The sequence below is a fragment of the Lathamus discolor genome, chromosome 1 (assembly GCF_037157495.1).
Source record: "Lathamus discolor isolate bLatDis1 chromosome 1, bLatDis1.hap1, whole genome shotgun sequence".
In the NCBI taxonomy this organism is placed as follows: domain Eukaryota; kingdom Metazoa; phylum Chordata; class Aves; order Psittaciformes; family Psittacidae; genus Lathamus; species Lathamus discolor.
This window is the reverse complement of record NC_088884.1, coordinates 33539854-33562923: the sequence shown is the minus strand read 5'-3', so window position 1 is coordinate 33562923 and position 23070 is coordinate 33539854. Positions and strand designations below refer to the sequence as shown.

General features: G+C 38.0%; 1 protein-coding gene across 6 annotated transcripts in view; it reads left to right on the top strand.

The window, feature by feature from the left end:
* The window catches only part of CACNA2D1 (calcium voltage-gated channel auxiliary subunit alpha2delta 1), a 392282-nt gene that overhangs the window by 71469 nt on the left and 297743 nt on the right, over positions 1-23070 (top strand). For all 6 annotated transcript variants that reach the window (XR_010610021.1, XM_065667215.1, XM_065667227.1 and 3 more), the window contains exon 3: positions 410-526. Coding sequence is in view for 5 of the 6 variants with exons in the window: in XM_065667215.1 (XP_065523287.1) it covers positions 410-526 (117 nt within the window). In the remaining variant the exon portion in view is untranslated. The remainder of the gene's footprint in view (positions 1-409; positions 527-23070) is intronic.

Genomic DNA, 23070 nt, shown 5'->3' with positions numbered 1-23070 from the left:
AAACTCGTTACATTAGGATAACTTAAATGATTTACTTTGAACTTTTTTTTTGTTGTTCAGCATTCAAGGAAGAATTCAATCCAGCAGTAGCTATTTAATTTCAACCTCAGTAATTTCAAAGGATCTCCATTTTACTTTTCTCTCAGCATGATATGGGAATCAGATTCCTTGAGCATTTAGCAGCTGAACTATCCATCACTAGACACAGTCAGTTTTGAAGATGTATTAAATGATTTTTAGTGGCACCTACTACCTCTCAGACAAAAAGGTGAAGTATTTCTTTAATCCAAGACACCTTTCTGAAGCTCTGCAGTAAGAACAGAGGGCATCATGATGCCTGTCCTGTCAAGTCACTTTTCTGATTTTTGTTGCCATTTTGATTTATTTCCATTTTTCCCTCTTCTTGCAGATTTATCTGAAAAACAGAGATTTGTATACTGTGGAAGCCAACAACCCTCGTCAGCTTGTGGAACTTGCAGCCAGAGATATTGAAAAGCTTCTGAGTAACAGATCTAAAGCCTTGGTGGTGAGTACTAATGGACTGAGTTTTCTATTTAGCATTTTAAAAAATCATTATTTGTTATTGAAACATGAATTTATTGTTATTTTTGCTGCCTACACACTTACGGGCAATGTCAGCCTGATGTGTATAGGATATGGCATGTAGAAAGATGGCTTGTGACTTCATGGTAGAAAATGAACTCATTAGTTCATTGGCATAGGGCAGATGCTCATAACATTGATGGGCAGATTAGGAACCACGGCCAAGTAACAAATCAAGTTATAAATAGATTGGAAAATATTCCTCTAAGTGACGCACATTAATGTTTATGACTTGAAGATCACTGTACTCTACAGTCAGCAGTGATGTTAGGGAAACAAGAAGTAGAGCTTTTTTAAATGATGTAAAAATAATGGTATCTTTGAAGTCATGATTGTTCATTTTGGTACTATTCTATATAGTGTGTATGTACACTAACTATATCTGTTGATATTTGGTCTGTCTTATTCAGTCTTTCCTGATGGCATCAACTTATCCTTCTCCTTCAACAAATGTAACCATGTGTGAATCAGATTAATTTCCCTACCTATTCTATCTCTGACTTGCTAATTTAATCTGTTTTTCAATCATGTGTCAGATCAGCAGATTTAATCTTGAACTATTAGTGAGAAGACCATGCTGCATTGTAAGCTCACAATTCTTCATGCTTTAAATAAGAAGTAGCTATTTCTTAAAAGTGCTTTTGCCAGCAGTCCCTTTCTCTTCTATCCTGTAAGACACCAAACCTGGATAATTGCTTTTCATGATTCCTACTCACATCACTCTGACTCGTATAAGAGTTTAGAGTGCTTTCCAAAAGATGCTGAACAAATATGCACGGGGGATCTGGATGAATTCATAAACATGTTTTTACAGACTAGAACTACTAGACATAGGTTTAAAGGATGGAACAGCAAACTGTGATTCCCTGAGCAATTACGTATCCACATAGACTTGCAAATGAGTTTGGACATGTCATTTAAAGTTAAAGAGAGAAGAAAGAGGGATTAATTCACCTAACTGTAGATGTCTACTCAGCTGGTAGTCCTAAGCTCCTTTTTTGTTCAGTGGAATAAAACAGGCACTTCTCAGTCAGGATTGACCTGACATGCTCTGAATAAGGCTTTAAAATGGGATGAACTCCAGCCCAGAAGTACTCACTTCTCGCTTTCTCTTCCAGAGAAGCCTCAATATAAATGTCTATATTATAGATGTATACAATTGGAGATGAGTCCCACCCAAGCAGTCCTCTTATCAGTACAGTCGTGCAGCTGAAGAAGCAGTCTGAGAGTGAAACTGCTGCTTGCAAGCTGTCTTGAGGACTAGCCTTCTTGTAGGCAATGGGATTTTGTTTTGTCTGTTATCCCTGAATAGGTACCACAGGATGTAACCATTTTCCTGCCTTTTTATTCCTAAGAGGACTTCACTTTTTCAGTTCCCATAGCTTCCCTAACACGCAGTGTACATCAGGGTTATCTGGGCCAAAGCTTCTCTGCTTCACTCAAACGAGTGCAAAATGGGCATGATTTTTTGTTTGTTTTCCTGTTTTAACTCAATGGGCATCTGTTTATGTAACACTCTGTGGACTTGGTATTATTATTGCAAAATGTTATAAGTCATTTGCAGAGCTTTGTGAATGTACTGGTTTTCCCACTATTTTCACATCAAGCCATGTGATGTTTTTAAGTTCTCACAGCCAAACCTTATATTTTCTTGTGACTCAAGATTAATGTAAAGGTTTGTGTGTGTCTGTGGTGGCTTGATCTTAAAACTGCAAGAAAATTAAGAATCTCATGCTTTAGAAGAGATTCCAGAACAATTTTTCTGTCAGTGTGGAAGAAGAGTCCCTGCCTCACTTCAGGCAAGCCCACAGTCACTTCTTGAAAACAGTAATACAATTCAGTTCCCTGATGTAAAAGAAGATTCAGTTAGGTGAAGGATGTTCCATAAGTCCGGCTGCTCCTAATGGCTCAGATATTTATACTGGCTTTTCCATTTGTAGTTATCCTGGATTTGTATCAGAGCTTTCAGTGACTTCTGATTTTAAGCCTTCCTCTGGATTATTTTTATACACAGTAGACATTCACTTATTATGTCCTGCATCTGAACTGTTACTTACTTCTAGAAGAATTTCTTCACCTTCCATATGTATTTCTTTTTCTTCTGTTTTTTAAGGACTATCCTTATGCTGGCATTTTATAAACTTTATGTAGTGAAGCTGAATTATTTATCTAAAGTTTAAGTCTTCTTAAATCTGCTGGGTCACATTTTCTTTGAAATTAGGAGTGGAGTTGAATGGAACTGGTACTAATGATTACACAAAGGACTTTACTGTTGGGGCTAATATGACTCAAAGTGTTAATTAAAACCTGAATCCTGAAAAGAATATGATGCAAGAGGTTGATACATCCCCCAGTGATGCCACGAGGAAGGTGCCTGTGAATGACATCAACAGTGTCTTTGTTCAGAGGCATGCCATGATTTTCTGTAGGCTTGCTTCACAAACAATCTTTGGGCAAGGTTATGATAAGCAAATATTAGTGATGACTTTTCTAATAATAAGCTGTCTTCCCTTGAGCTGCAAGAGCACCTTTGAAGGAGAAATAACTCTTGCATTCCAAATTATTTGTGTTTTCAGGCAACTTTGTGCTAGAAAACTCTCTAGCTGTGACTTAACGGTAAAATTAATTAGTGGAAATGTGGAAAAGCTTTGTGGATTCGTTTCTAGTTCATATGAGAAAGGATTATAGCAAAAATCTGGACAAAGATGACTTATCCTGATCTAAGGAAAAAAATCTATTTTTCTTTTTGTCATGTGTATGAATTTATGTTTGGGAGAAGCTTAAAAATTGTGGTTGAAATAGGTACCTACCTGGGGAAGGAGAAAAGGGAAAGGCATAATCTGAAGTTTCCTAGATGGCTATTACTTGAAAATGTTAGCAAGAGGAGAAAAAATTAGGACGAAAAGAAAATGGAGAATTTTCTAGGAAAGCATAATGGAGGAAGACAGTGGTATGAGTAGTAAGGAGGAAGGCAGGCAACAAACAGCCTTATAGTTAAGGGTGTCAAAGACTGTCTTGCTGTACAGCCTATTGGTCAAATAGTAAACATTTCTTTAGTTGTTTCCTGTTGTTTACCATTACCTATATGCCTGGCCTAACCCTACGGAACACACATTATTTTGATATTATGGAATTTCTATATGCATATGTTACGCATGTTGTCTTTTGACTTGATGATCCTTATGGGTCCCTTCCAACTTGAGATATTCTATGATTCTATGGTATTATAGGCAAGTTAATATTCTGTCTCTGTGTATCTATCTTGTTAAAAGGTAGTGCACAGACTAGCTGTGCTACCATTCCAACCTGCATTTCCAAGTGTGTAAATGGAAAATGGGAGGAGATTTCATTGAAAATATATCTTGCAATACTACAGGCAAAACTCACAAAGATTCTTGGATATTTTTCACGTACACAATCTTTCCAAGGTTACCAACAAATAGTATGCCTAGAGCATTAAGCAGTCTTGCAGCTAAATTGTTCATCTTCACTAGAGTTATCCTCTATTTTAAACCCCCTACCCCATTCATCAGTGCAATAGCTTTCCGGGGCCATGTAGATCATGCTAATAGATCATAATCCTTCAGTTCAGATGGAAACTAAAGAATTAACCCACACATACTTTTCTTTATACAAAAGACAAGAATACTTGTATCTGGGGGTTACTAATATTATTTCATGAATATCATTAGAAATACTAAATAGAGTACCTAACCTTATAATATATTTATAAAATATGGTTTGAGGAGTTACAAATATTTTCTCACTGACTATATAAAAATAAATCCTTTTAAACATATTAATATGTGAGATGGATTCATAATTTATTACTTATGTAAAATACTGTATTAAGATTTGCACAGATCATAATTTTTGTTGACACACTATAAAATTTAAAATTGTAAATTCTGTTTCTAGAAAGGCATATTTTAAAATTCTGTGCTTTGCAGAGTGCTTTTCTGGGGTTTTGTTTTCTGTTCATGCATTGTGTTGTGAGGTAAATGAAGTATGACATCTGAAAGTAATATTTGATCCAGTGCTGCCCAACAAATCTAAGGTGCAGCTTCACTCTTGTGTGATCTCAGGGGTGCAGCCCTTGACTTTCCTCTGCCCATATGAGCAGCCCATTATTCATCAGTTATAGGGGAGCATCCTGAATCTTCTATGCCAGGAAAATCTGCAGTTTTAACTTCTTGCTAATTATTGCTGGTACATTTGAACTGAAGACAGTAAGCAAGTGTGGATCTCTTAGGTAACAGGGAATTAAAGTTAAGAGAAAAAATGATGAATAAACACCTACTAACAGTCTTTGCAAACACAGCGAGCAGAAAATGTTGGAAACAGGATCAAAACATTGTATTTCTTGTTCAGATAAGATTCCTTTTTGCAGTTGTGACTTACTTTAACTGTTGGCAACATGTTTGTGTAATACTTTGAGATGAATCCTACTTGTCCTCATTCGAAATTAAGACGTATGCATATTCTTCTGCAAATCTTCTTTTCCACTGTGAACTAACTCTTTCTGGAAAGCCTCAGTGTCAGTATCTTGTTGTCAACATTATGGTGTACGCTTACAGTACATTTATTAATAAACTCTTCTTCCATTACTGCCCCTATTCTAATGCAACAGAATAAACATTCGTGTAAAGCAAAGTCTACTAAACTACATTTCACTAGAGAATGAGAGACATTCATATTTGCACTGACAAATTTCTGCTTAATATTGTTTTATTTTGCTGTGGGGTTATTTGTTTTCTCTTTTATCTATTAAACTCTTACGTTAAGGCCATCCAATGAAAGGTACTAGTCAATAACCTTGTCTTCTCGGACTGCATGTAGACAAAGATGAGCTTCATACGGATTTGCACCTTTTTGTCTAGATTTCTTCAGCCTTCTCAGCCAAAGGCGTCATATCTTCAGTCCGGTCTTTATGCCTTGGTTTCTTCTGAAAACTGAGGAAACTGAGTTTCCATGGAAACTGAGGCACAGACTGTGTTCTAGGAGACAGGTTCCCTCTACGTACTGTTGGGTAATGTCCAATATGCACAACTGTGTCTGTGACTGTGGAGCTTAGAATGTTTATCTGCTGGTTTAGATGCAATTTCAACACAGCTGTGCAAGTGTGTCCAGATCTCTTATTATTTCCCTGCTCGCCTTCACTGTCTCACAATATAACTAGGAAGATTAAATAAACGTGGTATAATGTATTTTGAGACTCCTGGCCCCAGACGCTGTAAACTTTAAATAAGGTTGGGAACTTTTCTGCAGCCTGAAAGACCTACAAAACTAAAATAAATTTTGTAAGTGTGCTTCATACTCTTTCTTTTTGGAAGTGATCCAGAACTCTAACTTGAATTTTGTTTGGATATCTAAAAGTAAGGAACATCCTCAAATACAGTCTGGGACACACACCTTCTGGTCTGTTAATCATAAATTGCTTATACCAGTATGGTAGTCTAAACCTTAGAGCTAATCGCTTTGTGAGGATTTGGGCCAGGTCTGTGAGCAGAAAATATCTGTGTATACATATGGATAAGCATCTAGATCCAGATACACTAGCACACTTGTGCTGAAATTGCATCTAAACTATGTTCCAGTGTGTAGACTGGAAGTATGTATTTTTCCAGTTAACTTCTAATCTAAAAACTAAATAGACAAAACATCTGACCAGGGAGAAGTATGTGCAACTCAGTTCTTTTCCTTCCCATTTAAATCCTCTGATCATAGGGCTAAAGTCCTCCAATCCATACTATAATCTGTGCAAAAGTCATAGAATCATAGAATAGTTAGGGTTGGAAAGGACCTTAAAATCATCTAGTTTCAACCGCCCTGCCATGGGCAGGGACTCCTTCCACCAAACCATGTCATCCAGGGCTCTGTCCAAACTGCCCTTGAACACCGCCAGGGATGGAGCATTCACAGCTTCCTTGGGCAACCCATTCCAGTGCCTCACCACCCTTACAGTAAAGAATTTCCTCCTCATATCTAATCTAAACTTCCCCTGTTTAAGTTTTAATCCATTACCCATTGTCCTGTCACTGCAGTCCCCGATGAAGAGTCCCTCCCCAGCACCCCTATAGCCCCCTTCAGATACTGGAAGGCTGCTATTAGGTCCCCCCACGCAGCCTTCTCTTCTCCAGGCTGAACAGCCCCAACTTCCTCAGCCTGTCTTCATATGGGAGGTGCTCCAGTCCCCTGATCATCCTCGTGGCCCTCCTCTGCACTTGTTCCAACAGTTCCATGTCCTTTTATGTTGAGGACACCAGAACTGCACACAATACTGCAGGTGAAGTCTTACGAGAGCAGAGTAGAGGGGCAGGATCACCTCCTTCGACCTGCTGGTCACACTTCTTTTGATGCAGCCCAGGATACGGTTGGCTTTCTGGGCTGCGAGCGCACACTGCCGGCTCATGTTAAGCTTCTCATCAACCAACACCCCAAAGTCCTTCTCCGCAGGGCTGCTCTGAATCTCTTCTCTGTCCAGCCTGTAGCTGTGCCTGGGGATGCTCTGACCCAGGTGTAGGACCTTGCACTTCGCATGGTTAAACTTCATGGGACTGGCATCAGCCCACCTCACAAGCGTGTCAGGGTCCCTCTGGATGGCATTCCTTCCCTCCAGCATATCAACCGACCCAACACAGCTTGGTGTTATCGGCAAACTTGTTGAGGGAGCACTCAATCCCACTGTCCATGTCAGCGACGAAGATGTTAAACAAGACCGGTCCCAACACCGATCCCTGAGGGACACCACTCGTTACTGGTCTCCAGCCGGACATCGAGCCATTGACCACAACTCTTTGTGTGCGGCCATCCAGCCAGTTCTTTATCCACCGAGTGGTCCACCTATCAAATTGATGTCTCTCCAACTTAGAGACAAGCATGTCGTGTGGGACAACATCGAACGTTTTCCACAAGTCCAGGTAGATGACGTCAACTGCTCTACCCCTGTCCATCAGTTCTGTAGCCCCATCATAGAAGGCCACCAAATTGGTCAGGCAGGATTTCCCCTTAGTGAAGCCATGCTGGCTGTCACCAAGCACCTTGTTGTTTTACATGTGCCTTAGCATGCCTTCCGGGAGAATGTGCTCCAAGGTTTTGCCAGGCACAGAGGTGAGACTGACTGGTCTGTAATTCCCCGGGTCATCCATTTTCTCCTTCTTGAAAATGGGGGTTATATTTCCCTTTTTCCAGTCGTTGGGCACTTCACCTGACTGCCATGATTTTTCAAATATGATGGCCAGTGACTTAGCAACTTCATTCACCAGCTCCTTCAGGACCCTCAGATGGATTTCTTCAGGTCCCACGGACTTGTGGACATTCAGGTTATCAAGATGGTCTCGAACCAGATCCTCTCCTACGGTGGGCCCAAGGTCTTCATTCTCACAGTCCCTGTGTCTGCCTTCCAAGACTTAGGTGGTGTGGTCAGAGCCTTTGCCAGTGAAGACTGAGGCAAAGAAGTCATTCAGAACCTCAGCCTTCTCCAAATCCTGTGTAGCCAGTTCTCCCAAGAGTTTCCAGAGAGGGCCCATGTTTTCCCTAGTCTGTCTTTTATTTGCAATGTACCTATAGAATCCCTTCCTGTTATCTTTCACATACCTAGCCAAGTTTAATTCTAACTGGGCCTTAGCTTTCCTAACGTGGTTCCTAGCTTCCCAGACACCATCCCTGTATTCTTCCCAGGCCGCCTGTCCTTGCTTCCACCAGTCACATAGTAACAGTTGCCCTCCACCTTCATTATCATCCCTTCAAATATATTAAATCAATTTATTCTCATTCTCAGGCTGTGACAGCCAAAGTCCTTGTCTGAAAATTAGGCCATTCTCCAGAGATTTAATTTAGATCCTCTTTAAGTTGAGGGCAATCTGTGACTCTGACTTTCCTTGTTATTTTAATGATGACATGGTAAACTCTGTGATTTTGTCATTAGAAGCCACTGATGAGCTAGGCCTTGAGTTGATGGAGTCACCTGATGTTTCCTATTACTTTCTTATGCACAGCTGTGATATCTCACAGAATAAAGAGAGAAAGGGAGAGGTCTCATTTTAATACTGAGTTGTGGTGGTGTCAGAAGGTTGATCAAGGTAAAATGGCTTTCCCTTCTTCTCTTTCCTACCAGTGGACTTTCTGTGCTGGGTTGTTCACCAATATAGTTTTAGGTCTGTCTTCTAAGAAGTCTACAAGGATGGGGAAGAGCAAATTAGCTTGAGTAAATTACTGATCAAACAGATGAACTGAAATTTTGTCTGTGGATGTTTCTGTACCATGTAAGTAGGTTATATGGTATTTTTCACTTTAACGTATTATTTTTACCCTTGAAATTGTTAGGCTGTGGCTGCTTCTTCTCTTTAACATTTCAAAGTATTTTATTCTTTTATTTTAACTTGTCACTTAAAACTGGAGGTGGTTTTTCGCTGTAGGAAAAGATATTTAGTGAAAAGATCACATAAAGTGTGTACCAGCATCACAAACCAAACAGCTTTGGTTGTGCCAAAAAATACTAGAAAAAATACTGATGTTTTAGAAAAATTACAAATAAAATGAACTTTTATCTGTAATATCATACATACCGTATGTTTTTACATGACATTGGTTCTTTAAGTCTTTCCCATTATTTATTTGGTAGAATTTTACAGACTTAGGGTACTAGGGCTATTTATATGTTTACTTTTTATATCCCCATCAGTTCTGCACATACTAAGTAACTCATCGGGGTGGAAAATTCCTAAATTTTATTAGTGGATGCTTTCTGTGAGTGTTTGGAATAGACACTGTCAGCTACTTTCAGCAGCATTAGATTTAGATTTCAATCCACGACTAGAGCTGGTCCAAATAGCAGAAATAGCTACTTTGGATATGGCAGAAACTTTGTAGGTGAGTTTAAGATTGATACTGCACTGCTTTTAAAACTACCTTCACTGGATATTTGCACACTAGCACTTTTTAGACTATAATACTGAGCCCATTAGCCAGTATGAACTTTCCTTGAATCTCCAGATGCAAATGTAGCCTATTTTTAAAGTCAGTTGTAGCTGCTGAAGCAAGTGCGTTTTGGAACAACAGCTAGCAAGATGTGACACTTGTGAAGACAAACATTTGTCAACTTGGCCATTTCAGAGGTTTGAATCTGGTTTTATTTGTCTTTCCTAGAGACTTATTTTATTAACTGAAAGCCAAAGGTTGTATAGATGCAACATTATGCATCAGAAGATGGAGTCACAAAACTCACATACCTTGCAAGGCATCATAGAAATCTGGAAAAATAAATTGGAGTGCTTGCAATGAAAGTTCCTACAAATATTGCCTGTTTCCATACTTTCACAGTTTCCTTGATTTGCCTTCTGCAGATGTCATATTAGTGTTGACAGATAGAGAGAAGTTCATCCTTCCCACTTACCATATCCTTATAGGTAGCCATGTGTTATCATTTTGATTTTTGTGAACCTGAACTGTATGTAGTGCTGAAACAGCATTTAATATGCTAGCTTAGAGAGACACCTGCTGAATCTCTGTCCTGCTAGCACAGCCAATTGCAGTTAGAGCTTGTAAGCGTGCCTGGGATGATGAACACTAAAAAGAGCTTGTGGCAAATAACATTATTGGATGATCAGTTTCACAATTTAACTATTTTATCTCCTTACATGGTAGATTGTCACTGATAGCTTTCTTGCGTTCCCATTTGATATGGAGAAAAACAAGCAGTGATAGCTGCAGCAGTTCTTTCCCATTCAGTCCCCTGTATATACTCATTTGAGCAAAATCCCTTACAAAATAAACCACCATGGCTAATTTCCCAAAGGTTGTGTTGTTGTTTTTTAAGCTCTCTGGGGGAATTCTGCATGTGTTTGTTACAAGCAGGTTTCTTTGTCTAGGTTTATGGATACTGAAATCTCCTTTGTGAATTATGTTCTTCATGTGCAAAGCCTCATTAAAGCATTACTCTAAGCTGGGGGGGGCGGGGGTGATGTACCAGCTGTGAAAAGTGAAATCTTGTTCTAGATAACACTTTTGGTTTCTTTTGGTTATAAAGTTACTTTCTTTTCAGCTTCAGAAGCTCAGATTTAAAAAGAAAACAATGCAACCCAAACTGCTTTTCTTGGATTCATCCCAGTTTCTGTCTCCAGGGTTTTGCTACCCTTCTTAGCTAAGGCTTACCCCTAGGCAGCTTCTTCTCCTGCAGATATTTTTGTATCTGTTTTTGCCTGATAGGCAGAGCGAACTATTTTCTTACTTATTTCTTGGCCTGATGACTTCAGATCATCTGCCCAAAGAGCACATTGATGAATTTATAGCTTTAAGACTCTTTACCACTGTGGCTAGTCAGAAATTGTGTAGAAGAATGGTCTTTCAGTGATAAAAAATATGACCTTTTCAAAATCACAATATTTTGTCCTAGGAGTTGAATTTGCTTCAATTTATTTATTTAATGGAAGTTTGCCTGTCTAAACAGACTGAAGAAAAATATAGGAGTTCTTGAGGATTGCTGATGTTGGCTTCTATACGCTACTGCTGTTTGGCCAACCCTCCCAAGACTCCCGACCTTTCCTTCAGCTCCTAAGTTTACTTTTTCAACACAACAAAATTATACTTTAAAACTTTTAAATCCTCTGTGAAATGAAGACTCCACTTGTTTGCTGAAAGCTCTATCAAATATTACTGAGAAGAACCAAATATAAGTCGTGATCTCAATGGTCCAAACTTTCACACACCAGTTATACACAAACTGTTATATAGTAGCTGTGCATTAATTTTGGGACTCTTTCCTGCATATTATTTTGTATTTCAGTACCTTTTTTTTAGGAGCATTGATACCTGACTGTATGCATGATACCAGTATTTGTTTCAGTGGAATGCTTTGTACCCTTTGTTTCTCTTTTTCCTCATTCCCAATATTCAAAGTTCAAATTTGACGGTGTTGCTACAGCATCACAGTAACTCATCTTAAATTGTTCACCCTTTTCACCTTATAAATACTTTTTAGGCTGCCTGTGTCCAAGACACAGTTACTGTTTTCTATAAATACTATGAAATCTCTAAATTCCTGGTCCTTTTTCTAATGATAAAACATCTGATTATGACAATTCTTTTGAATTACATTTCCTGTAAGAATTTTAGAGAGTTTTAGTAAGTTCTCAAAAATTTGAATTGTAATTTAGTTCAAATTGCATTTTAGAAGGCAGAATTAAAGCACAAGTGCAGTGAAATACAGATAATAATATAGAACCATTCCTAATTGTCAAGGACTTTTGGGTCTCCAAGCTTAACATTTCACTGCTTTGTGCTTATTCAATGTTCACTTTCATAAGTGGTGTGTGATGCTGGAAATAGAGCTTTTGGGGCAAGGCAGAGATTTTATGAGGGAACTACCATGTCTTGGGTGCCTACATCATGTTCCGTGTCCTCTTTTAGAACATGACTGGGGATAGTATAGGATAGGGTAGGATGGAGTAGGATATGTTAGTATAGGATAGAACATTCATCTTTCAGCACATGATTTCCCTCTTCTCTGACTTCAGACATAATTCTTTGGCAGGCCTAAGATCAGAAGATCATGACAGAGTGTGCGGGTGTTGCAATTATGTGTGTAGTGGTAGGTATTCAGATAAGCAATTCTTAACAAGAAAAATCAACAGTAAATCATTAGCAGCCAGACAAAATATAGTAAATAAAAAAATAAATAAGTTCAGATTAAATAAATGTTATCCAAATCCAAAAGGTTTTAATTATTTTTGGTGAATGTTTTACATTGGAAGATAAATGTAGTTAAATCTTTTCTTCCCTAATGAGAAATTGAAATACTTTGCTATAGTGAAACTGTTCATTTTTTCCACGTGTTTGTTCTACCTTTTTTTCTGCCACATTTTTTGTAAGATTAAGCTAAAGGCAATAATTGTTACTGTGAAGCCAGAAGATTGAATTTAAAGATGCCAGTTTTGACTGAAGAAATACATACACACATCAGACTAACTTTCAACTTCAGTAGAACTCCTGCTGCAATAAGGACCTATTAAATTGCAGAATAGACATCAGAATCTCATTTTAAACCCCTTTTAGAGTAGTGTTCTATGATCAAGTAAAAGACAAAACCCTACATTTGGGTTGGTTGCTGGTCATGTATTTTTATAAATTAAAATTCAACAATGAGTAGCTGAATGCTCTTTTATTTCCATCAGTCTTCCTAATGTTTTTCCCCTTTCTGGAAAGGATTCTGTATAGGTAGCCATTTACTGCATGGCCATATTGCTTATTATATAGCTGCAGTATCCTTAGATGCACTGTAGCACTGGATAACAGTATGGGTTCAGTCGTGTAACAAATTGTTTCCTGGAATAGTTGAGTTTTTCCTCCAGCATTTTGGTAGCTCAGTTTGAGACAGTATTTCAGGCATGCAGCTAATTGGGACCCTCGGGAAAGAACGCAGGTAAATCTGCGGTTCTTCCAAGTAAGCTTTAAAGGAATCAGATCAGCAGGGTTTGAGTCCTTGGAAACAGCTTGCTGCAGAGCTAGTTAAGAAGAAATACTGAATTTCTGTCTTCATGAATGTATGAAGCAGATTCAGGTGGTGTGTTCACCTGGCAGTTTTCTTTCATAAGTTTTTCTCCCTTGCCAGTTTAAGGTGTCCACCTGCCACCTATATCACATCTTTCGGGCTTTCCAGTGGAATTTCCATATTCAAACATGCCTTAAGAGAGATCCTGTCAGCTTTCTTTGCAACACTGACTTTGATGTACTTGTTAGTACAAAAGGCAAAATTCCCCAGGAGCCCAGCAATTTCCTTGTGCCATAAGTCTCTGTGGAAAAGTTTAGAAAGCAGGATATGCTGAAGGAAAGCAGCGCGATAAACTGTTCTGTGCTGTTTCCTGAAGGTCTAAATTGCAATTTCTAACTTTCTGTGATCCAGCTGTAAAATTACTGATAAACAAATGTAAGCTTCACCTTGCAAAAAAGATCTATTAATCAGTAGAGGCTAAGGTACTTCACATGTTTTTATGTTAATTCTTTTGCTTGAATAAAAAGATTCCTTTTGATGGGGAAGCTTCAAGAAACAAGTGAATGACACATTTTATGATGTGTCAATGTGACGAAGATATGGTTTCTTCAAAGTCCAAGGTCAGTCCAGGAACATTTTTCATTCCCTTTTATGCAGCTGCTTAGCAGATAGAAATTGATGCTCTTCAAATAAAGTCCTAAAGGGCTCACATTTGTTATGTGTTTGGATTTGATTTATGAACTCAAGTGGAGGTGGAAGTGGTCCTCAGTGGTCTGTCTACAAACATGTTTACATGTTTGTTCCCGGTGTTCAGAGGGAAGTGGATTTTTGATGACCTAGCTCCAAACACTGAAGTCTCCAAAATATGCCTGATTTTAACACGAGGACCTGACTGTCCTGGTGGAATTGGAAACACGTAGTCATCTAGGTCCATACTGCACCTGTGGCATACAGACATGAGATAAGCACAGCTGAAACACAGATACATATGTGCTAAGACCAGGATGTCTTACACAGATGCAACTGAAATCCTCTCTGTAGCCATTTGGGTAAATGTTGCAAGATGACACCTTAAGTTCTTCAGGATCAGACTGAAATCTTCTACTTAGGACTGCACTACAGAGATGCTGTGGTTGAGGTTTTTCTTCTTTTTGTGTGTTTGATTTAGCTTTTTTTTTTTTTTTTTTTTTGTAGATTTTAATTTCCAATATGTTTGGAAGAAGATTCTGCAACTCAAATGGCTGCCTAGGAAATTAGGGATTTGAGATCAAATTTATCTTCAATCAAAGAAAGTTTATGTTTATCTCCCACCCTCCAAAAGAGTGTTCTGATCACTTAATTACAAGCTAGACTGAAGTACACTAATTCTTTGTTGGTTATTCCTCCATCATATCAGTGCTGAGTCATTGTGTGAGGAACAAAGGATTCACAGAACCAGGAGGGAGGATGATACAGAAGGGCTTGCATTTGAGTTTTTATAGTATTTAGCTAGATGAGAATAAACTCTTTTCCCATTGTATTTTTCTCAATTTAAACATCGTAATTTTCTTTATATTGCAAGACATCTCAAAAATGTATGGCAGTCAGAATGTGTGCTAGGCACTGCACCTCTGAATTAAGCACTGTGAATGAGTATTTATAGCATAAGTAGATGCTCTTGCACTTCCTCTAATGCCCAAAAGTCGGCCATAGGGGAAGCCTTTGCTCTGTTTCTCTGAATCTTTGATACCAGCAAAGTTAATGAATAAGGTTTTTTCTAATTAGTGGAGTTTTTTTTCTACATTCTCCTTAGTCTTGTTCTAGGCTTTTAATTTTTACTTTTTAAAAAATATTATTTCATTTTTTGGCCTTCATAAATTACATTTTTGGCACCATTCAGGCTTTATTTACAGAATTGCGCTAATATTTTCCAGAGACAAAACCAGTTGGTTTGTTCTTCCAGGTTGATGGACATGATATTTGTCAAACAAAATCAGTTGAAGGTATAGAGCACCAGTTCCCAAGGGAGGGGATGAATCCACAAATATATATCAACAGTTTGTATTGAATTGTGACTGCCAGAGAAATTCACTTTTATTTAATATTAACTTTCAAAATAGTTAAAAACCATCAATATGGCTTTGGAAGTAGTCCACAAATAGAAATTGTTTAGAAGCCACTGTTATAGAGGGGTACAGAATATAACACATTCAGAGTGCAGTGATATCTAGTTTAGCTATGAAAAAATACAATTTTTGTATAACAGTAGTTTACTGGACTGTGCCTCCCACAGTAAAAAACCAGTTTGAATTCTTAGTGGGCTTTGGGGTGTGCTGGTTGGTTTGTTTGCTTTTTATTTGGTTTAGTTTGTTTTTTTCTTACTCATTCCTTGCAAGCTGAAAGAACTACATTGTGTGAGCTCTTAACACCTTCCCTAAGTTTAGTTAACAGTGACATCATGAACCTATTTCAAGTTTTTCATCTTTTAATAGCAACAGAAGTTCTGTCAGTCTTAAGGTTCGAGACACTCTGGGACAAAGATTGGCTTTTTTATATAGAATTATTTGGGGATTTAATGTATTTTCAGTTCACTATTTCTTATTAAAACTTCAGTCACCCACCACTTGATTGTAATTAAAACTGCCTTGAGGCAATAAATTTTGTTCTATGAAAATATGACAGGTATAATTATGGAAAATCTAATTGTTCGTATATTGCTGCTTTTCATGTGGTGTTAAAATAAGTGATGAAGTAAAAAAAAAAAAGAGATTAAGATTTCTTTTTTCCTTTTAAATAGAACAAAACAGAACAACAAAGTTTGTCCTTTTTCTTGAACCTAGGTCTGTAATGCACTCTCCTGACTCCATGAATCCTGTAATTGTCTCCAGACCAAAGACAGGAAGGTTTTTGAATTGCACCCTATTGAATTAGTACAGGGAAAATGTTCATTTGTGATGGTGGACTTAGGCAGGCAACAAGAAGAAAAATGAATGGAGGTGGGTTCCATCCTAGAGCAACATGGTCAGTACAGTATTCAGTGGGACACGTGAGGATGGGACATTTCCTCCATTAGCATCTTGATTACATCTAGCTCTGACATTACTAAAAAAAATATGTATTTCTCTATATGTTGCTAAAAACCTTGAAACTCATTGGTGGTTATGTTTCAAGACTATTTCCTCAAATGTTTCTGTGGTGTCACCTGTTACAGATCTCAGCATGTTGCACCTTAATTAAGAAGGGTTTTTAATCCCCCCACCAAGAAGCTAGCAGGGAACACTTGCAAAAACCAAAAGGTCACAAAGATGCTTTAGTTCTTGCCCTCCTGTACAGAAAAACCTTACAAAAGCGTACGGTTTCAGTTTTTTTGCTTGCATGCTGGCTATAGCTGGGTTTTTCTCCTTTGCTTTTTATGTTGTTTCCAAGTTGGTTTGTGTTACAGCAGCAGTGACTCACTGATGCTCAGCCCAGTGTAAGGTATTAAACAGACAGCTTCTGCTGCTGTATTCAGTGGCTATTCCCTAAGTACCTTGTCTGAGTCAGAGCAGAGTGGAGCAGTGATTTTGTTTTTGCTGGATGTGTTTGGGCTGATAGTGCAGGGGTGGGCAGTGGCAATGCTCCTGTCGCTGAGCAGGCAGTGAGCCATCCCCTTGACGTTTGCTCTGGGTTTTCTTCTTGTTTTTTCCCTCTATTGTACTTTTTTCAAGGGTTTACATGTATTCTGGAGTTGTCAGGGTGTGTTTATGTTTAACCAGGTCTTTAAAAAAATGAATGTGAATGAACAGTAAATGCCAGTGGAGCATGCTTACCTGTTCCCAAGGTGATAAAAGCAGATTGAGCCGAAATCCTAGGGGTGAGTATTTCCAGGTAGGTTTCAAACAGAATCAACCTTTAGTGACACAGAAGATCCTGACGTGTGTAAACCTCACAGTCCCACCAGGCACTTCCTTAGCGTTTCCAAACCGTGTTCTCTTCTACAGCATTAATGACATGCCAGACTTCACACTGTTTCATCTGAGGAGGCCATCTCTCCTGGCCCCCCAGCTATCCTTTTTTTAGCTTTTTTTCCCTCAAATCTGCTATGCATTGTAATAGCTATATGCCAGGAGAAGTAACAACTGAAGAGTGCCTTAAGGACATTCCTTTAATGAGCAATGGAGGGGACTGGAAGTCAAAGAACTAGTCCATGGCATTTTGCAACTCTAGGGAGAGTATTTCATCTCATGACACATTTCATGGGCTTCAACTCCCTGTAAAAAGATGGTAGCATATTTAAATGTGGTCCTGCCTTCTTATGTGTACTAAAATGTCTGTACTAAAACATTCTGTATAAATGTGTGTGTGTAATGAAAATACATTGTAGTAACTTCAAATTTTTGGCTATAATCTGAAAATGTTTTCATTAGGAATATATTTCTATTTTTTTCTCCACAAGTAGACATCCCATGGTGTAATTTTACCCTCACGTATTGTTTCCCATGCTTTCAGATTTTTCTATGTATTATTTTCTCTGTGCCCTGTGTTTTAAAATCTCAACTCTTAATATTCAATATACATCTTATTTTCAGATTATAATTTTGTAAATCCAGTGCTTGATACTGGTCTTTGCATTTACTAAGAATATGCTAAAGAGGTGACTACAGAGGATGAAAATGAGGAAAAATTAATGTTGCAATGTACAAACTGTGAGGTAGCATAACTATAGTCATATGCAATTGTAGTTGGGAGAATGGAGCATGGGTTCTGCTATAAGGTGCTTTAATTTTCTGATTTCATGGTTTTAACCTTTCAGTGAATCATGCTATGCTTTTAAGTTTTCTAATATTTCGTAAAAGGGAAATCTGTGTATGCAATAAATTCACATAAGATACATATTTGCATAGATAATCATTGCTGTATTGTAGGCAAAACTTATAGCTTCAGGCTTGTTCCGGATTTTGTGCAGAATTAAGCATGGGTTTAATATTAAGCATGTAATAGTTTAATGATGTATTTTTTCTTGAATCAAGAAGTCTATATTATGACTTGAAATAAAAAATATGTAAAATATTGTAATAGTGAATATAATAATAAACAATATGGAATCATTAATAGAATTATATTCAAGTGGAACAGAGAAACAATACCTCATCTGCTTTGAACATCTACTAATTTCCCACTGAAGTTAAATGGGCACAGTATTTCTAACTGTGTATGTCTGCCTGCAACTTGTGTATCTCCTACTTCAGAGTACTTTGTGCATATTCACCTTGTTTAGCTACAGTTAGGTTAAGCTACTGCACATTTCATATAGAAGACCCTGTTGGTCTTAGTGTTAAGGATTTGGTATTTTCCAGTGCAGTGATTTTGAAAGCAAGTGGGCATGTTTTGTATATAACTATTAGTGCTAAATTCTAAGTTAGTGTTATTCAAAATTGCCCCTCCTATTATTACAAAATTCCAGTCTCAGGATACTGGTGGAATAGGGGTATGACACATTGTCCTTGCTGCAGTCAGGCTTTCTACGAGTTTATATGGAATAGAACTAGTGCTGCTTCAGTCTTGTCAGATTGGACCTAAACTGAGCTAGTGGCTCAGAATTGAGTATGCACACACATATATATAAATATATATCTATATATGTTTGTGTGTGTGTATATATATGTATACACACACACATACTTACCCATGTCACAACACAATGCTTGTGCTGTGCTTGTATTTTCTTCTTTTCTGTTTTTTTTTTTTTCCCTCTTATTTTTTCTTGGTATTTCATTGTACTCTGGATAGTCTCACTAATTATTAGTAAATTCTTGGTTATGCTGTTTAAACAAAATACTTCTGTTAAGATATCTTCATTGTGGTCTCAGCTGCAACCACAGCTGTGTCAGCTATTGGCCATGGATTAGAATTGGTAGGAAGGACATGAAGTGGCAGAGATGTGGGAACAAGATCTGCTTTTGCAGGATGCTTGACTACATGCTTTGATTTATTATTTAGCTGTGAGCTGTGTTCTGTTCAGCAGGGGAGCTTTTCTTCCTGCAGTGCCATTGAGATCTGTGTGTCAAGTTACCCTTGTGTAGCGACTTGGACATTGTTCTTACTCCAACGCTACTACTGCGTGCTTTCAACAGAATGTATTTTCACAGTGGTTTCAATGCCTAGAAAAAGACTATTTTACACTTGTTTCTATACTGTCTGATATCAGCATGTCTACACAAACATTATACCGCTAATTGTTTCTTCACTGACAACCATTTGTCAGCTTGGAAACTAAAGAATTCCATTATATAGAATTAAATGAATGGTAAGAAATAGCTGCATAATTAGAAGCTCTCTTACCACATCAGAATAAAATCCTATCTTTTCAAATTGCATCGAATCTCAGCAAAGGTTTCTGGTATCTTTTTGGTGTTTTTGGGCAACGATCAGCCAAGTGAATGGGGAAGGTGATAAATGTTGATGTGACCAAGTTTTCATTTGGTTCTTGTAAGGAGGGTGTTTGGATGGAGCGATGTTTTATATCACCATGTATTAGAATGGTTTCTGCATCTAGGAAAGCCTCCTATGTTATGAATTGAAAACTTTAATAATAATCTCGCTAACTTTGTAAGTCACTTAATATAAAGGAAAATACTGCTGTCTAAAAAAGCTGGGCATAGAAATACAAAGTGTAAAAAGTACTGAAGTTAAACTTTTTTGATCTGCAGTCAGAACTGTTGCAATATTTACTCTTTATAATATTGGAATAGAAGTCTAGACTCTGATATTTTTTCCAATCTGCAGTTTTTAATGGCCACTAAAAATGAGCACTACAGTAAAAGCCACTGGGAAACATTTGTGATCAGCAAATAAAATCCATAGGCAAAGGGCTTGGCAATTGCTTAGAAATTGCCTGTAGCTGCTTTCTCAGCCCCAACAGCAGTGCTGTGAGGGAGTATTTCACAGCAGCTCACAGCATATTAAAGGTAGGAGACTCAGGTAACCTGAGAAAGATTACAGATGCTTTTTCACAGGTTTTCTAAATGAAGACTGATATGCCAACTGTGTCAGTACTTGTGCTCCCTCTGAACCATTGCTGTGTCATAGAGTCTAAGTGAACTGGGTGTCATATATATATTGTCTCTGCAACACATTTTAGAGCTGCATCCAAGAAGATATAAATTCCTGACACAAGATATCCCATTAACAGGTTCATTTTTACAGCATTCCCAATGAGCGATCTTTGAGAACACTTTGATTGTACTATCTCTTAAATGCTTGAGTAGCAAATGAAAAAAAAAAAAAACCCATGCTGTGTCATTTATTTTGCTTAAATTAAGCTTTATAAGAGAAAGCTAATTTAATTGTCTATTCTAAGCTACAGCTGTAGGCTTCCACTGGAAAAATAGGCACTACCGGAGTAGAGTGGAGGATTCATTTCACTCTCAGTACCTTCAGTGCTGTTTCCTCTTCTGCAGCAGAGAAGAACATATTATCCTTTAAAATTTCTTTACACTTTAGCTCCTTGTTGCTCATCTACCTTGGGGATTGTTACTTGTTTAATGCTTGCAACCTTTTCTGCACCACTTTCAAGCCCTTATTCTCTTTGAAAAACACAAGCCCCAGTGTTCAAGAATAACTAATAATTCTTTCATGTATTTGACAGATTTTCCAAACTGATAAGCATTTAAAACTGGAACATATAGAAACAGCAGGCTTCAGTCTTGACCTGCAAAGTACAGCATTAGTTTTCATTAGTATCTTGATAGGTAGTGGGTATCATTGGTATCTGTGTAACTTCCCTAGGCTCAAGAGATTTTCCAGAATTAGACTTTTCCCTATCAATTGAAAATCAAAACTGTAGGATCCTGTCCATTGGATGTCAATTTTGTCACTGGTAGAACCTAAGGAAGCATTCTTCTATGTCCTTTCTTGTTGACTAACAAAGATGGTGCCAATTGCAATGGATCTGTTGTAGGCTCAACTTGAATGTGCTACTTATGTGGAAGTCTAGCTCAAAACACTTTTATGATGAGATCTTTGGACTTCCAAGGAGTTTTAATGTATTTATTTTTAGGAAAACAACCATTTGAGGTGAATTAAGGAAACATCTTCTCTTTAAGCTGCCAAAGTGTTGAAAAATGATGAAGAATGGGGAAGTTGATTTCACAGAATAGGATTTTATTCTGCAATCCCCTGAGCATCACTTTCAGGGGATCTTCATGTAAGAGGGCTCACTTGTACAGGCTGAAAAGAAGGGCCAAAATCCGTTTACTGGGATGTATAGATATACTTAGGTATGCAAGACATTACAGAATGGGATTTTTAAAGCACAGAAGAAAATTAGACTCCTAATGCCCCCATTTTCAGTTGGAGGATGGCATCCAAGGACCAGATGTTTCTCTTCAGAATCATAAAACTTTGAAATCCAATCCAAGCTGCCTCTGAGTAAGCAGTTCTGGTCCCAAAGCATGGAGAATTTATTCCCATATTGGAAATATTGCAATTGCATTTTAATTAAGCACATGGAGCCATCGGATGTGTTGTAAATCACTGGTACTACCTGTGGTATGTGTTATCATTTCAGAGGCAGGGTTAGCTCCTGCTGAGGATTTTGATTTTTCAATCCTTCTCCAATGTTGACTTGTTTCACTGTGTGGGCAGCGCAAGGAAACATATTGAACAGATGTTTTGGTCTGAAAAGGCAGCAAACAACCAGACAACAGAAGTGCACACACAAACACAAGCAAGGAGTGTTCAGCAGGGATTCAGCTGTTTGAATTGGAAAGGATGAAAAGGTCCATGGGGCAGCCACAGCAACAACTACATCATGTTCAAGAAAGGAAAAAAAGAAGCGAATTCTGTCTGGATCTGCCTGCACAATGGGAACTTAGCTAACTGCAAATCAAGCTCTGTAAATATGCCATGGACCAGCTATCTATGGCAAAGATGAAGGAAATGGGAGAAGGTTGCACTGCTATACACTGATTGATTTGCACCTCAGACCCTGGGGGGTTGCTCTGTGGCCATATTCTGGAAGCTGAAACAATGCATCCATGCTAATTGTGAGTGTCCTTGAATGAAGGCAGTATTTTAGTAAAAAAAGAAAAACCCACCATTTAAAGAACAGGCTTAATAAGTAGCTAATGAGTTAAGTTGGGTGACATTTTGATGTTTATGCCCTTCTCCCTTTTAGCCAGGCTGTGATTGTTGTTGGAGCTGGAGGTGTTGTGCTGTGCTGTGACACCAGCCGGTTGGTCAGACTGCCTCAAGTTAGTTTAAGGTGCACCATGTTGTCCTTCTTTGCAGGGAGAGGAGATTGGATTGATCTCCATGTTCAAAACCAGAGCAAATAAAATATTTCCAGCTGATTTTTTCCCTTTTGTATTTCTCTCTGTTTTTCTTTCTTTTTCTCCTCCGTTTTGTTTTATTTTGGGGGTGAGTTTTTCTTTCTCCTCTGGTGCCTCTGATAGCACACAACAGCCTGAGGACTGTATTTTTGTCCTACACCATTTGTACTTTTCAGATTGCTCAAAATAATTTTACAGAGTGGATATAGGGAGAAATGAAGTTAATATTGTCATTTGGATGTTTTTCTTTATTTTAAGTAACTAGAGAGGAGAAATATCGTATTCCCATAAATGGGGCCATGGGTTATTTTTTTTTCTGTGTCTAAGCTTATAAGTGATGCACTGTGGAGGAGGAACAATACTTTTCACCCCTGTAAAAATGACATCAAATGATACCTGTGGTATCTCCATGCCCTGAATACTGCAAACAGCTAATCTATTAAAAGAAACCCGAGTTGTTTTCGGCAGAGCAATGCATGTTCGCTTTTCACAGTGTTATATAAAACTGAAAACCTTGTATGTTGCTTAATTCAAGCAAAGATCTGGATTCTGAAGAAAAAACAGAACAGGCCTTTATAACACTAGCAGAGACCTTCAGGTAATTTGTTTACCTTCTGTTCATGGGAGTCAAGGAGCAGCATTATCATTAAAAGGATGAAGTGCATTCAGACAATTGGAACACCAGTAAGA